Source organism: Petaurus breviceps, unplaced genomic scaffold (assembly GCF_028583685.1).
Source record: "Petaurus breviceps papuanus isolate PSGF00001 unplaced genomic scaffold, PetGlider_PUasm1.0 91133, whole genome shotgun sequence".
In the NCBI taxonomy this organism is placed as follows: Eukaryota; Metazoa; Chordata; class Mammalia; order Diprotodontia; family Petauridae; genus Petaurus; species Petaurus breviceps.
In genome coordinates, this window is record NW_027187419.1 from 86,098,767 (window position 1) to 86,116,754 (window position 17,988).

The following is a 17,988-nucleotide window of genomic DNA, read 5'->3' on the forward strand; positions in this document are numbered from 1 at the left end:
TGCATTCTCCTATAGAGATCATTTTTAGACAAATCTCTGAATCTTAGTCCTCTGTTGCCTTATTTTGTCCTTCAATGGGACTCCTAATTTGGACTACTACTCTATATAATTAAAACTGCCCAGTCCTAGCTACTAAATTCATTTTGTGTTAAAGATATCATCACCATACTGTCTCCTTCTATCAATATTTTTAACCTTCAAGCAATTAAGTTGACAATGAAAATATCTCTGTGGGATTCATCTGGATTGCCTCAAAATGTATAACACAAATTGTCAACTTGTTTAAAGCTCTTTAGCTTTTTTTGTATTCTGTTTAAGGATTTCAAAGTAAGTCTGACTTTTGCTGCAAGCTAGCTAGCAGTTAAATTGTAGTAAATCTTTGGTATAGAAAAATGTTTCAACATGTTAAGAAAATGTGGACTTTATTTTGAAGGAGTGGAGGGTGGGAAGAATAAGACTCCTACCATATGATCTACTTTGTCAACAAGCATCATGAATGCGACTTTGAAGAAAAACTTGCTACAGGCTATGCATAAACCTCCTTTAGAAAAAAAAACTTACATTGGACTGTAAGTCACTTACAAACTTTTAACAGATATTTAAAAGTCAAATATATGTATGTATATATATATATATATATATATATATATACACACACACACACACACACACACATTAGCTAAACATTGAATATTAAGTTTACATCATAAAGAAAGCACTTTACTAATAGCTTCCACTCAGTCTTTCGGGGAGAAAGGTATGTAAGCAATATACTTGCACTAGCAGCTTCCTGCTCTAGTTCGGCAAAAAAATAGTTTGAATAGAGTGTGTAGGTTTCCCTGAAGGACAAGTTCAACATTGCCACCATTGTACTCAAGAATGCCAATGGCTCTATCTCTAGGATGAAATAGAAACTCCTCTATTTGTCATTTAAAACTCTTTACTTACTAGCTGAATCTTCTTCAATCTTCTCATATGCTACTCCCCTTCATACACTCTGGTTCAGCCATATTTACCTATTTGCTACAAGTACTCACCTTCATTGCCCATCTATTTGCCTTTGCACACTGTATGGTTCCCATGATTGGAATATTCTCCCTCCACCTCTTAGAATCTCTGGTTTCCTTCAAGGCTCAGCTCAAGCATCAACCTCCAGGAGTACAGTTCCTTCTGCCTTGTCTCATTCTCAACCCTCTAACTCCTAGTGCCTTCTCATTCATGGCCATGTTGTTCCCATTCTACATGTTTATATCAATATATGTACATGTCTCCCCCACAGGTTTCTACCCTCAGTAAGCTTTCATTTTGTTTCACTTGCTTTTTCTACTCCTAGCACTTTGCACATTTATGAAATTAAATACTTTAAGAAATGTTTGTTGATTGTTTGTCTGAAGAGGGGGTGGTCTTTGAAGAAAAATAGAAAATTCAAGGACCTAAGCAATTGGGCTCACATTAATCTCAGATATTTGAACATAGTTTAAGATTATGAGATTTCAGATAAATTTAGTTTTAAACTTGTTCATTTGCAGTGGTCTTTTGGGGACTGGGAATATCACTAAATTCAAGTATTTTTCTTCCTTTCATTTGACTACATTCCTAGTAGATGAGCAACAATATAGATACCACAGAAACGGACACAAACGGTATTTGGTTTTATGCCAATGATGCAAACTCACATTATTAAATGAGCCACCAAATTAATTTTTTGCTATTTTAAAGAATATTTCACAAAAATTCTTTTCCTGATGCTTCATCATGGGGTGAAGATAGCCCCAGGTTCTGGGGCTGTGTCAGTAGAACACATGTTCTAATGGGTTTTATTAAGATATGCTTAAGGCATTATGGGTAGGTCCAATGACAGAATGCATCTAATGTTGGAGGGTCATTTATTAACCCATGTGACCTAGGGAAAATCACTTAATCTCTTAGACCTCAGTTTCCTCATCTATAAAATAAGAGGATTGACCTGTTAGGTCCCTTATAGCTCTAAATCTGTGATCTTATATCTTGGACAAGTAAGTAGTACAGAAGGTCAATCTTATAGGTCTGATAGAATAAGATGAAGATAACAGTTTGGATTACATTTGGAAAATGGTAGAGAATTTTTCATCATACAATGTTATGGAACACCATAACCTCAGAAGAATCAGAATGGACTAAGAGGGCAAAGGAAGAGATAACATAGAGAGTATAAGGCAGCTGTGGAACATGATTAATAATGATTTACATGCAAAAACTGGCGTAAAATGATATTCAGAATATATAGGATTGGCAAAGAAGTGGGGTGGTCATATCTTGTCAGTAAGAGGCAACATACAGATATCCTGAATACTGTACTACTGTCCACCGAATTTTAAAAGACCCAGAGGAAAGCCTCCCATGTAACAGGAAAATTGACAATGGAAGACTTATTGAAAGACAAGGAAAAGAATCAGACAAAGTGTCGATGGTTAGTAGTGTATAACCTGTGGTAAAAATATAACATGATATGAGATCTGCAGAAGTATTATTTGTGGAATTAGGGTATTCCTCTTCTAGCAGCTAGGTGGCAGAGTAGATAGATAGCTCTGGGTTTGGGGTTAGGAAGATACAAGTTCAAATCCAATTTCAGATCCTCACTAGCTGTGTGATCCCACGCAAGTCACTTAACCTTTTTTCCTATTTCTAGTTGTAAAATGAGTCTAATAAGAGTGCCTACTTCCCAGGGTTGCTGTGAGGATCAAATAAGATTTTTGTTGAATGCTTGGCACAGATACTGGCACATAGTAAACATGTTCCTTCTTTCTTCTAAGGGCTTACAACAATGCCCTAACATGGTACAAAAAAATGCATTGTACAACCTTCTTCAAGCCCCACCAAACTGTACAGACTTCTAGTAGAGGTCTAGAGACCTCTGTGAGACCCCAAATGGATGAAATAATAGATCTTTTGAGGTTTTGAAATATGGTGTACCTGGCAGCAGTATTATTTTATTTTGAAATGCAGGTTTACCAAACAATATCATGTGTCTTTTTCTTTCTTACTTAATTGTAAGGGGAACAACTATCTACATTTCTTAAAATTCCTGAACCCCAGAGAAATTGTAGCTGACTTGAGTGAACACTAAGCACTCACATAACATGAAGTATACTAGCAGCAATAATGGGATTTGCAAAATTAATTCAGAACCCAGCAGTTAAGAAGAAACAATACTGAAGGGAGAAGTATGCTACCCAATTCTTTCTTTTTCCGATACTTTCTGGACCATAAGGAATCCACTGAAACAAAAAATGCTTACTTTAGGTGGAGAAAAGTGGAAGCTACTAAAAGGACTTTTTAATCATGTATGATTACTTGACCTCCAGGTTAGATTATTCTAGTATGTTCTGCAGGGTCTTTGAAGACAACTTTGCAGTTCTAACTAGTAGAGTATATGGAAGATTTTAAGTTAATCCATCCATTGATCAATAAACACTGATTAAATATTCCTTAAGTTTTTAGTATTGTGCAATTACTCTAGGGAGAGAAAAGCAGTTAAAAACAGGCTTCTTACCTTTAAGTAGCTTACATTCAAACTGAGGAGACAAAACTAAAACATATGAACAGATTGTCTGCTTTGCAAAGCAGTATGCAATTAAGTACTAAATTGTTAGGTGCAGACCATAACAGTCTGTAAGAGTTCAGAGGTGAGAGAATGGCTTGACTGTTTACAAAACATAGTTACTGCTATTGAAATGCTTTTGGTGTACTTTAAATCTGTTTCTTGGGAAACTCAGAATATTCAACTTTATTATATGCACTGTTGTCAATAATCCAGAAGTAATTTACATCGAGTTTTGAAATTAACGTATTTTTCTGTTTATGTTTTAATATGCTCTTGCCTGATGAATTAATTTCTAACAAAGAATGAAATGACACTATGAAGACATGATTTAGGAAAGAATGGGAAGCTGTCCAGTTTCTTCACCCTAGCCCTGGACCCAATTAGCTGCTGCCTACTCCATTCAGGGAGTAGATAACTATTCGCTCACTGTGATACAAAACATAATTCATGTTTTGGGGATGGTGGTGGAGGAAAGAGGGCACTGCATAGAGCATGGGCCCTGGAGTCAGGAAGACCTGAGTTCAAATCCAGCCACAGGCACTTACCATTTACTAGCAGCGTGACCTTAGGCAAGTCACTTAACCCTCACTGTCTTGCAAAAACAAAACAAAAGAGCACAAAAGAGTCAAGTCCTCTCCTCTGAAACTCTGCAAGCTCCATGAACATTAAGAGCAAAAGAGAAAGCTAAAAAACAAAGAAATTATGTCAGCAAAGAGCAAACTTAGGCAGAGTAATGCAGGTGTGTCAATAAACACAATAGATCAACAAGCATTTATTAAATGCTTACTATATGCCAAGATAAATGCAAAGGCAAGATCTACTTTGATAAAGGAGAGTTTCAATTTAGGTTTAAGAGTTTAGAGACAAGAAAGCCAAGAGCTAATAGTTTTCAAACTTGTATAGCTAAGTGGCTGGATGTACTTTGAAAAAGCTTCAAATTTTACAACCATGGCTATGATATTCCTCTGATACTGAACTTTGGTTGACTAATCTCAAAATATACAAAGCCAAATTTTTATTTTCTCACTTTAAATACAATCACTGTTTATCAGGAAACATGTTTATGATTAATTCATTTTCATTATTCATTTATTTATTAAAGCTATTTTATGACAGTGTTCACTGAAACTATTAGAAACTGGTAAATACTTAATTTTTGTAAAAAATTTTTAATATTAATTTTTTTTTAATTTTAGAATTGTGCCTCTTAATGGCAAGCAAAGTAGTACTTTGCTGCTTGTTTCAGCTATTAAAATGCCTTTGAGCCTCACCACTGATTGTATCAGGAAACTTTGTTGGAAACAGTATACATTGTGTAGCCCTTAGTAGGCCTACGGGCATTTGAAGACCTTCCCTGGCCTTAATAGGCCTAACACATAGAGCCCACAGTGGGAGGAGCTTGCTGAAAGAGCAGAAAAGGAAGGGTGGAATAGGAAAGAGCAGAGCAGAAAAAATCTTGAGCAGAGCTGGAAGCAAGCAGAACTGAGAGAGAATGCTTGTGATTTTGGTGCTCTGTTGATCTGTATTACTTTCTGAGAACTAAGAGAGAGAATGTTTGTGATGTCAGCACTCTGTAGCACTCTGTTGTTCTGTCAGACAAAAGCCTTGTCTGTTGTTGTGTTAGACAGAAGCACCGTCTGTTGTTCTTAGGCAGAAATCCTGAAAGAGGACTTTATTGTTTTTACCCAAGTCCTGAAAGAGGACTTTTCTGTTGTTACAGAAGTCCTGAAAAAGGACTGTACAGTTGATTTGATTTTGATTTCTCAGACAGAAGACTTGTCTGTTAATTTCAGTTATTTTGTTAGACAGAAAGTGAATTCAGATAGTGTCGGTAATGTGTGCAAATCTTGTTGTATCCCTGTTAAGCTTTGTTTTCCTAGAAACAGAAGCTGCAAAGCTTGGAGTGGAGCTGTCCCTGTGAGCTAAGATATGGAACAGGAGTGGAGAGTTGCCTACATGTGAATCCAGGCAAGAATCTGGTGAATTCAGGCAAGAGCTGGGAGCAGTCAGCCTGTGGAAGAGGAGTCCTGGGGTTTGGAAGGCAGCAGATTTTTTTTTAAGCAATTGCAGTTAAGTAACTTGCTCAAGGTTACAGGGCCAGTTATTTCTGGGTGTGGTGCTAAGTATCTGAGCCTGGATTTAATCCCCAGGTCATCCTGACACTGGGGCCGGTGCTCTTACTTGCTGAGCCACCTGGCTGCCCCTGGCAGCAGAGTTTAGATGAAAAAGGACTTTACTTGGATACTCTGTATTAACTGATGAGATTTGTAACTTTCTGTGACCTAGGGGTGGATGGTGTTTGTACGTTCTGCTACTCCTTAAAGATCATTAGTTTAAGGATGACCAGAAGCCAGAAAGTCAAGATGAAAGAGGACTTTACTTGGATACTGTGTATGAATTGAGGGGATTGTGGCTTATCAAATGAAATGTTTTATTTAAGACTATGTGACTACCTTAGTAATGAATTGTTATGTTATGGCTGTTGTGAATGTTATGCTTTAGTTTCTTGCTGAATAAATAGAGAGTTCACTATGCTATGCCATTAGATCCTTAAAGTTATTCATAGCAGCAGTCCTCAGGAGAGCTGCTCATGATTGGCTTTATGTGCCTGTAGCCATAGAGTTCAACATAGTGGATTGTAGTAGCTGTAAAATTTCAGAACTTCACAGCCAAGAGTGGTGTGTTTCACTTAGATATTTACAAATTACTTTTTTTTTCCTGAAATGAAACTCATTGGGATATTGAAATTCCTAAGGTGGATCCCTAAATCCAGTCATTGATAATTCACTTAGAACTGAACCTTGGAGAGTTAATAAAATAAACACTAAAAAACAATTGTACAAGAATATTCTTGGAATGACTACTCACTTCAATAACTTTTGGCCCAAGGTAATATGAATGTCTTTTATTCAGTAGAGTTTAATGCCTCCCTAATGTATTTAATGGAAAATGGAAAGAGGACCCTTTAAATACAGTAAGAGTTGAATTAGTAAAATTAAAGTGACCTAGAACTTCCCTTTTTCAAAAGTTACTTAATCTTGGGTTCACTAAAACTAAATACATCAGTATTTGCTTTTTTAAAAAATGTATTTAATATTACTTGGCCTAGTCATACTAGCAACTGCACAAGATGTGCTCAATATGGGTATTTCATTCTTATTGAAGGTACCTGGGGAAGGGGAAAAGGAGTCTGTTAAGGTAATAATTAATATATTTGACAGTGATATGATAACTGATGAAGACCTAGTTAATTGTGTGAAGAAAGTTACAAGCAAATCCTGAGAATCAATATCCCACACTGAACAGTAAGAAGACCAAAGTAAAGGAAAAGTAGAAAACATTCAACACTGATCTTTTTTCTCTATTTCAGTCATTTTAGGGGCCTCGAATAACAAAGCAGTGTGATAGTTGCCATCAAAATATGCAATGCAGATGACCTCTGAACTTTTCTTCCCATTAGTTAGAAATAAAAACTCTAAAGCAGAATTGTAATAGCTAACACATATGCAGAGCATATATAAAAATTAATTCATTTGATTTTACAACAATTCTGTTAGGTAGGTGCTATTACTGTCATCTTACAGATGAAGAAACTGAGGCAAGTAAGGGCTAATTGATTTCCCCCGAGTAATACAGCTAGTGTCTGCTGCAGGATATTAACTCAGGTCTTCCCGACTCCAGTCCTTTGCTCTATTCACTGTGCCACTAAGAGGTTCCATGTATTGTATATAGCACAGTGTTGGTAGTAACAAGGAATGAAAAAAAAATGATAATGCTAGGGTATACTTTCACTAAAAAAACAAATCTAATAACTGGATTTAAAAAAAATCTAATTGATAGTTCAAACCAAGTAACTTAAAAAAATATATATATATACCTATATTTACTTTAAGTATTTCATGCAGAAGAACTTATATCAAGGAAATGTATGGAATTATAAAAGATGTTGCTGATAAAATTTTAAGTGACATACCAGAAACTCCTGGGGGTGTCTTAATGAATTTTCCATTAAAATGACCAATAACAGCTTCACATTTTTCTGTTGATTCCATCCTATTGATATATAAATACAAAACACTTGTAAATATTTAGATATCTTTTTATTTTTAACTTGTTTTTGCATATGTGAGAGTCATTAAGTATAAATAGGCATGCCCTGGTAAAAACGTAACTCTAATAAAATAAAAGCTGGTTTATTTGGTAGTTTATAATATTAATGCCTATTAAACTAATGCTCATATACAGTCACATAAAAATAATTGCTGTTTCCAACTGATGAGCCCAATGCACCTTTCAAATAATAAATATTAATTTATATCCAGTGTACTTTTAGCATTAATTATATTACATTGTATTTTAATTCTTTGAAAATTGGTATCTGTGTTGAAAACTGGTTTCAGTTGTTCTCAAATTTTTTTGTTCTCAGGATTTTTATATATAAGGACCCCAAAGAGCTTTCACTTATCATGTGGGTTATATCTATCAATATTCACCATATTAGAAATTTTAAAAAATGTATTAGTTTAACATAACAGTGACAAATCTCCTAAAACAAAACTTTTTAAATAAAAAACCCTTTTTTTAAAAAAAGTGAGAAAGCATATATTTTTGCAAATGTCTTTAATATTTGGATTAATGGAGAAGAGATGGACTCTCATTTTGCTTCTATATCCAATCTGTTGCACTGTGTGGTTTTGGTTGAAGTATACAAAGAAATCCAGCCTTACAGATATGTAGTTAGAAATGGAAGGATTATTTTAATAAGCTAATAACATTTTAGTATAATCACAAAAACAATTTTGATCTCATAGACTCCCAAAAGGGTCTTGGGAGCCCCCAGCAGCCCACAGACCACACGGGGAGTACTTCTGATTTCTATAATTATCCTTAGTGAAGCCAAGTTCAGATAAGCTCATTACCAGTTTGGCCACAGGGTGACAAATTGAGTGGCCACAATTCTAGAAGTTCATCTGTTAAGTTATATCTGGAGGTCCATCTGCATCAGTAGGATTAAGTGTACTGACCAAAATTAAAGCTCCACCAGTCCCAAAGGATCCTTTGGCATAGGCTCTGCTAGCTCCATCAAAGTATTGGTTGTTTCTCAACAATGTCAGTCACATCCAATTTTTTATGTGTGATTCCTTCATAATGCTGCAATAACTTTTCTGAACCATGAACCAAACCTACGCTACCTGAACAACATGCACTAACAAAGTGAGCTAATGAATCTATACTGATACCATCTCAATTCCCAACAGCTTAAGTACAAGGCTGCTCCCCAACAATGAAATGAGTATTCCAAAAAATAAAAAAAGAGAACTTATTCACTATTTGATAACATTGACAGGTGGCTTTAGTCTTTCCTTACACATCATAGAAAATTCTATTTGGGCTAAACTATATAAAAAGTCAAGTTTCTCATCACAATAATTTTTCTTAATTCTATTTTCATTTTCAAAATAAGGAATAAGTTTTTTAAAAACTTATTTTACTTTGCTTTATTTTATTGAGACTAGGTCTCCTTATTTTCCCCAGAATGGAAATGCAATGAATGCTGACAGGCTCCAGCCCATTACTGATTAGCAGAGGACCTTTGGCATGCTCCTCTCCAAACTGGGTTGGTTCACTTCTCCTTAGAGAAATGGAGTTCCTCACCATTCCCAATGGCTCGCCATATTGGCGACAAACTTTCAAGTTCTGATTGACTTTAACCCACTGCAGCCCAGCACTCCTGAACTCAAGCATACACTAATCTCACTTTCCACAGGAGCAGGGATTATAAGTTTGTGGCAGCACATCTGGCAAGTATCAAATGTTTTATAAAAAGTTAACTGAGAGGCAGCAAGACATAGTGGATCAAGTGCCAGCATTGTAGATCTGTATTCAAAATCCACCTCTGACACTTCCTATCTGTGTAAACATGATCAAGTCACTTGACCATTCTGAGTATCAATTTCTCCTTCTTTAGAATGGGTTCATTCATACCTTAGTACTACAAGGTTGCTATGAAGCTTAAATGAGAATCCAAGAATGCATGCAAACTGTTTTACCAACTTTAAAATGCTACATAAACGTCAGCTACTATTACTGTTGACAAATTTCTATCAACTAAGGAGGAAAAAAATATCTGAAATGTGTGTATGTGTGTGTTTGTACAAGATGACCATCTTTGTAATTGATACAATTACTCTTAGGAAACTTTTCTCCAGTGTGGCCTCCAAAACACTTTGATTCTCAGATTTAAAAGTCCTGTTGGGAAATTTTAAAATTCTTGGAGAACATACAAAAAACATTTTAAAATCGAAATTAGTGTTCCACTGTATTTAGTCATAGATTTCCTCCATTTTTTTCCTAATGCTTTTTTAGTTCTTCTTTTGAAACATCCAACAAGGTAATGTTTTATTTCCATAAGGTACACAAAATGGCAGATAGAACAATGAAATATACAGAAATAAAAGACATACTTACCTGGCAAAGCCAACACCACGACTTGTACCACTGGAATCACGCAGTATCCTTGTAGAGATTACTTGTCCAAATGGCTTGAGCATGTTTTCAAGTTCTTGCTCATCCATGGACAGTGGCAAATTAGAAATATACAGGTTTGTAGGATCTTGTTCCTGTTGCTGAAATAAAACAGAACCTCTCATTAATTTCTCAAGAGAAGCAGATATGAAATCTGCGACATAAATAATTTGACATAATTATAACCATATGTATCTCCTTTCTACTCCATCATATACACCACTGCCAATGTAATCTTCCTTAAATGTATATCTGACCAAGTCACTCTCCTATTCAACTTAAATGGTTCCTTATTTCCTTTAGGACAAAATATAATCTATTTAGCTTTTGTAGCCTTCTCAACCTGCTCCCAATCTAGCTTTCCAGGCTCAATGGATAGTAAGTCTCCAACCTGCACTCTACTATCCAATCACACTGGCCTTCTCTTTGTTTCTCATATAAGTTATTTTATCTCCCATCTCCATGCTTTTGTACTTGTTATTTCCATGCCTAAAATGCATTGCTCCTGAACTCTGCAAGACTTTTTCTTCCTTCAAACAGAGCTTAAATACCACCTTTTTCACATAGCCTTTCCTGATCTCCCCTGTCTGTCTCAATCCTGTCCAAGAGGTACTGTTTATCATCTCAAACTGTTTTACAAATTTAACTACTTTGCATTTATTTATTTTAGGCTTATTTAGCAAGAGGCAGTGTGGTATAGTGGATAGAGAGCTGCCCACAGTCCAGAAAACCTGTGTTGAAGTTTTACTTCTGAACCATAATGATTGTGTGACCCTGGGTAAAGTCACTTAATTACTCAGTAGTCCAGGCAACTATCTAAGACTATAAGTTTCAGAGTAGGTGCAGATAAGTTGGTAGGGAGAGTGATTCTCTATTTAGGTGTTACCTACATGTGAACAAAAATCACCAAGTCCAGTCATTCCTAGGTCTATTTCTTCCATATATACTTTTATATATGTGCTTGTTGTCTTCATCATTAGAATGCCAGTTCCTTGTGAGTAGGTATTGTTTTGTTCTTTGTATTTATATCCTCAGTATGCCTAGCACGGTGTCTGGTGCACAGTAAGTGTTGAATAAATGCTTGTTGATTAATCTTTCCCTATTTCCCTAGTTTGGTAACATAAATTATAGGTTGGCCAATCATGTTGCTGAAAATAGTGTTTAAAACATGGGCATTCTTTCAGATAGGTCAGCTCAGACCTCACATTATTGTCATTGTCTTGGCAACAATGGAAGGTGAAGGTCCAGAAGGCACTGCTAATTTGGAAAGGACACCTTTGCAGAAGGACAACTCTTCTATGCTGTTTGCTGGAGCTGTTTACCTAAAAATAACCAAGCTCCATTCTGCTATTTTTAGGTACACAATTTCAGCATACAGTTGTGAGAGCTTTGATTGTATGTAACAGGCAATTATGGATAATTGTTGAATTTTGAGAGTCACAGATTGGTTCTGAATCAGGTCACTTGGAGCCCCTAGGGCTACACTTCTCTGGTCTGACCATTTGGAATTTTTGTCAGTTTCAAACCTTCTGGATTCTGATTAATTGGTGGTAAATGGGAAAGGGGATATTTGGAATAGATTCATTACCAAGACCTGAAAATTTTAGCCAAGCTTTGTAAGATGAAAATATTTGGCCAAAAATACTATGAAATAACATTGAATCAAAACAGTAGAACGAAAGCTTAAGACCAATTATCACAGATGATCTTTTTTTGTCTTTGTAACATTAGAATCAGCAAAAACCAAAGTCATAAAAATGGATCTTTTAAGACACTGAAATATCTATGAATACTCATTATGGCACTGTTCAAAATCATCAGGGAAAAAGCTTACATCAGATCAGCAATATTTCCTAAGAAATTCACACTTCACCACTAAAACTTTGGGATTAGGATAGTTTTAATGATTCTAGAATTAACTTGTTCTTAGATCTATTAGATTATTATGTTTTTATATATTGAAGAATGCAGGTTTATGGTTTCTCCTTTAATAAGCATGATTAGTAAAACCTTTAATTGATGTTTTAGCCTTGGGCAATAATATCATACTCATTATAGCAGTTTGCATTTCTAAATGTAGAATGCTTGGGAAAATACAGTGAAAATGTTTTTGGTATGCTTTGTATGTCTGACTTTACAAAAAATGACTAGTTTTATGTTCATACTAGTCTAAATTAAACCTATAACTGTCAAGGGTACCACCATCCCCTCAGTGCTCCAGGCTCACAACCCCTCAATTTCTCACTATCTCTTACCCTCTCTCTTCCCCATGTTCAATCTATTGTCAATATTGAAATTGTGGATTTCATCTCTCTAATACACTCCTCTAATACTGCCACTCCCTTGTTTTAGGACCCCAACACTTCATTCTTGGGCTACTGTAATAGCTGCCTAGTGGATCTGCCTGCCACAAGTGACTTCCCAGGGTCCCATAGCTACTAAGTGTCTGGGGCAGGATTTGAATTCATGAACATAAATCTTTCTGATTCCCAGCCCAGTACTCTATTCACTGTGCCTCCTATATAGCTGTTCTCAACAACATTCATCCAGTGTTCCTCGGAGGATATCAGATATTCTGATGTGTCACATAAAAGAATATGCAAATCATTTATGCTACTGGGAAAGGCTGTCAACCTATTCTCTAGTTGTAAGACAGTAGTGGAGATCCCTAAGGCTGAAATTTTAGAATAGGGTATATCTCAAAGAGATGGGCATACCAGATCAGCTAACTTTGTCTCCTGAAGAACCTGTATGCAAGCCAAAATGCAAAGGTTGGAACTAAACATGTAACAAATCATTAGCTTAACACTGGAAAAGAAGCACAACAAGGCTGTATATTGTCACTTTATTTGTTTAATAATAAATAGGACTGGACAAATCAAAAGCAGGAATTAAGATTGCCAGTAGAAATGTCAATAATCTCAGATATGCAGATAATACTACTCTGATGGCATAAAGTGAAGAATTAAGAAGCTCTTGATGAGGGTGAAAGAACCGAGTATAAAAGCTAGCTTGAAGCTTAACATCAAAAAACTAACATCTTGGCAACTGGTCCCATCAATTCCTGGTAAAAGAAGGGAAAAGAAATGGCAACAGTGTCAAATTTTATATTCTTCTACTCAAAGTTCACTGCAGACAGCATGCAGCCATGAAATTAAAAGATGCCTCCTCCCTGGAAGGAAAGCTATGGCAAATCTAGACAGTATACTAAAAAGCAGAGACATCATCTTTCCTACAAAGGCCTGTATGGTCAAAGCTATGGTTTTTCCAGTAACAATGTATGGCTGTGAGAGTTGGACTACAAAGGAAAACTGAGCTCTGTAAAATGTACACTTTTGAATGATGGTGCTAGAGAAAACTTTTGAGAGTTCTTTGGATAGCAAGGAGATCAAGGCCATCAATACTTAAAAGAAATTAGTTCAGACTATTCACTGGAAGGCCAAATACTGAAGCTGAAGCATATATACTTTGGCCACAAAATAAGACAAGACTCAGAAAAGACCCTGATGTTGAGAAAGATTGAAGGTAAAAGGATAAGGGGATGGCAGAGGATGAGATGAACAGTGTCATGGAAGCAATGAACATGAGCTTGGATAGACTCCTGGAATTAGTGGAGGATAGAAAGGCATGGTGTGCTATGGTCACAAAGAGTCGGACACAAGTGAAAGACTGAATAACAATAAGACCTACAACTAATTCTATACTATCATGGGATCTGAATCTACACTAGACAGAGGATTACCTTTGAAGAAAAGTCTTATTTCTCCCTTCTTACCCTCCAACTTCCCTGCTAATGCCTTCAGGAGTTTTAGCTTCCTGAGATAGTGGAAATATTTGGGGGAAGAAAGGATACATATCTATATGTAATTGCAAAGTGAGTGTGAGCCCTGAACATGGAGTCTAAAGACCTGGGTTTGAGTCTTGTTTCTGTCTTCATACTAACTGTATGACCTTGGGAAAGTCAGATTATTGGGTCTCAGATTTTTCTTCTATAAAATGAAGGTGATGGATCATCTTTAAAAACCTTTTCAGTTTTTAAAAAAAATCTACATGTTTATGAACTCTAAAATTCTACAACTTAGTTCTAAATGTGAATTTTATGATTTTCAACTTACCAATCAACCAACCAAGCAAAACAAGTTTCTCCCTAAAAGAATAGCCCATGGTGGACCTTCTGACCTGGCCCAGCCAACTGACATTTACAGTTAAAAGTATTCAGTGTTTGGTTACAGTTAGAAAAGGATGACATATACAGTGGTCCTCTTCCTATCCAAGGGATATTAAAATACTTGTTAAAATCCTGTATAATAGATATTTGCATATGCCACTTCTATGACTACAATGTATTTTCTACATCTCTGCATCATGTAATTACTGTTTTTTAAAGATTAACTTTCATTTGGCTCAAGATCCCTAATCCCTGTCAAGAAAGCCTCATGATTGTATATTCATCCAATCATCCAATGTTCCCCAGGGGATATCAAGTATCCTGATGTGTCACTAAAAGAATTCAGAGTTTTAGAGACCTTAATAAGTTCAATATTTAAAATCACTTGGGAAAAATACTAAGAATTTATCAGACTTCTAAACTGTTTACTTCATGTAGGCTAAAGTACCTTTTCAAGCATTGAGGTCTATTAAACTTAGAAAAAAAGGCAAACTCTTTGCTAAGTCACCAATCCATTTATGATGCACAGTGACAACCCTTCTCAATTAGAAAACCACATTTACAACTATCTTAAGTGTAGTTACTCTTTTTTCTCAAATAATTACCTTCAGCATTTCCTCCTCCTAAAAAAAAGTCTAATTATTTTAAAGGAGTATCGTCTAATAACATCAGTCATTTTAATATCTAATTTACTAAACTGCATTGAGCACTTAAAAAGACAACAACCAATTAATAGCAATATTGTTATAAGAACCTTGAGTGAATAAGTTATTTTGACTATTATAAATAAACAAATTTACTATGAAGGACATATGAAAGAAGACACTATCTGTATCCAGAGAAAGAACTAATAAATGGAAGTATGTACAGAATGATTTTACACACACACACACACACACACAACCACATGTGTGTGTGTGTCTAAAGGTTGCCATCTCTAGGATGGGGGGGGAAGAAGAGAAAAAAGGGGGAAAAAAGAAATTTACATGATAATTAACTTTATTATACATTTAAAAGGAATAGCAAGTTGTACATAATAGATTTGTAGTTTCTTTTTTATTATACTGTTATGAAAATGCTCATTTTATTCCATAAATTAATACTAAAATAAATAAATTTTAAAAAGAAAAAAAACAATTAGAATGACTACTCTGTTTTTACTATGTAGATAATATTTTAAAACATAGTGCTATGTTATATTTTATAGGGAGTGGGCAAAAATAGAAGAATGTGGGGGCAAAGGGTCCCTTCATTTCTCAGACATGAAAAAAGTTCAACAGCTTCTCTAATAAGTAAAGAACTAGATTCTACACTGGCGATAAGAGAGAGGAACAAATGGGTACTAATGTTCACTTAAGTTGAAAAGTGGTGCTCAGAGGTGTAAAGCTCTCAACCATCATCTGAAAGAAATTAACAATAACCTCCCTGTGTGTGTGGAACAGTTCCTAAAATGCAAGAAAGGGACTTGGCAGGATGATCAGACATCTGTTTTCTCTTGCACTGAATAGGGTCACCAACCAACAGATAGCCATTTAGGACCATGTGACTACATGCTGCTCACAGCACGGTGAAGCTTCTCTTCAAAGAGGGATTAAAATCCCTGCTTGCCTTCCTTCTTGCCTGTTCATAGAGAAATTATTGTCAAGTTTCCTATCAGATCATCAACTAGACAAATATCAAATGTACCTTTAACTTGTGATAATTTGACAAGATTCAGAAATCTTTAAGAGGTAATAAACTCCCCATATGAGCTTTTCTGTTAACAGCATCAATGCCATTTTCAGTTACATGGTTATCATTCAAAGATGAAACCTTTTTTTGCTTGTTAGCTCACTTTAATTTTTGTATATAATGCAGCTTAAATATTAGTGAGAGGAATAAAAGAAGGTTAAGACTCTTGAGAGAGAAAGGCTGAAATAACGATCTGTGTCATGTTTGCCTTCCCAGTATTGTTCTCTCTTTGATTTCCTGCAGTCAAATTTTAATAGACAGCTAGTTGGAGGTGGGATTGAGGGTGGGGAGTGGGGGTAGGGGTAGTGATGTTGGAAGAAACATACAGCTTTGGGAATTCTAGAATGTGACCTTTGGGCCACTTTCCATCACTGGCTAAGCTTCTTGGATTAAGATAGGCTATTAGAGGTTATAGATAGTCCTTTTTCCTCTCTGTTCTTAAAAAATACAAATCTGCATTAGCTGCTAGATATCTGCTAAATTCAACAAATTAAATCCTAGGCTTCTGCAAAATTTATTTGACAAGTTTTACCAAAGTACCTTTCTGTTGAAATCTGAACTTCTCTTTCTTTTTTAAAAATACATTTTATTGATATCTTTTGTTTTTACATCAGTGACATTTCTCAATGTATCCCCTTCCCAGAAGGCCATTTCATATAGCAAAGAATACAAAAAGAGAAAAAGAGTTCAACAAAATCAACATGCTAAAAAAGTTTTGACATTTCTGTAGTATTCCATACCTATATTCCTTCAGCTCTGCAAAGAGAGGGGAGGGGAAGAGTTCCAACTATTAGAAATTTCCACAAGGTTTACAGAAAATGCTTTTCCCCCTTAATTTGCTTCTTTGAATATGAGAACAGACTCTAGTGGATTTAATATCCCTTCTACAAGATAGAGATTTTTTTTAAGTCACAAACTTTCTAATTCAGTTTTGATTATCTATAGGGCACTATACTAATTCCCACATGCAATCCTGCATCTCCTGTCATAATTCTCTACACAACTACTTTCTTTTTACAATGCTGGAAACAGACATCCCTGCTTTGATTTAAGTAGTTCACAGTCTAATAATGGGGTGGGAGAGTGAGAAAAAAAAACTGTTCACAATTATGTACAAACAAAATGTCTACAGGACAAATTGGAGATAACCAACAGAGGGAAGGCATTAGCATTAAGGCAGAAAGACTGGGATTTTAGCTGGTACTGAAAGAACTCAGGGCATCTAGAAGGTTGAGATAAGGAGGTAATCAGTGAAAGTGAATGGAGTTGAGAGATGGAGTGACTCACTTGAGGCACAGCTAAGAGTCCAGAATCACTGGATGGAATGGTACCTGGGGGGTAAAGTTAGGTGGAAAGTAGGAAGGGGTCAGATTATGAAGGACTTTAGAAACCAAACAGGACATTTTATATTTGATTTGAGGATATTTTATATTTGATGTGATAGAGAAATACTAGCATTTACTGAACAGGGGTTGGGAGTGGGGGAAACCGGAGAGACATGTGGGGTTTGTGTATGTGTGCATGTGTGTGTGTGTGTGTGTGTGTGTGTGTGTGTGTGTGTACGAGAGAGAGAGAGAGAGAGTGTGTGTGTGTGTGTGTGTGTGTGTGTGTGTGTGTGTGTGTCCCCTGAGGGCAGGAAGGTTCCCTGGCAAGCAGGAAGAGGTAAGGCAAAAAGATGGGGAATCATCCCTTAATAGATAAGTATTCAAAAATTGTGAATAAGGTTTTTCTTTTAGAGAAGAAATGGAAAGTACTAAAAACAAGATGAAAGACTGTTTTGTTAATAAGAGAAATGCAAATTGAAATAACAGGTTTCACTTCAAATCCAGCCAATGGCAAATATGACAAAGGGCTTCATCTCACAATCTACACCTAAAATAGGAAACTCATAGTGATCATTTGTTTCCCTAGGCAATAAGAAAAGACTAAGTCAACTTGACTGATATTCAAATACCAGTGGCTCCAGGGAGTCTAGGTATTT

The 17,988-nt window shown here is 35.8% G+C and overlaps 1 protein-coding gene across 4 annotated transcripts in view; it reads right to left on the reverse strand.

The window, feature by feature from the left end:
- RBMS1 (RNA binding motif single stranded interacting protein 1) overlaps window positions 1–17,988 on the reverse strand; it is a 258,018-nt gene that overhangs the window by 35,822 nt on the left and 204,208 nt on the right. For all 4 annotated transcript variants that reach the window (XM_069079674.1, XM_069079675.1, XM_069079676.1 and 1 more), the window contains 2 exons: window positions 10,052–10,209; window positions 7,557–7,636 (listed from right to left, as the gene is read on the reverse strand). In XM_069079674.1, coding sequence (XP_068935775.1) covers window positions 7,557–7,636; window positions 10,052–10,209 — 238 coding nt within the window. The remainder of the gene's footprint in view (window positions 1–7,556; window positions 7,637–10,051; window positions 10,210–17,988) is intronic.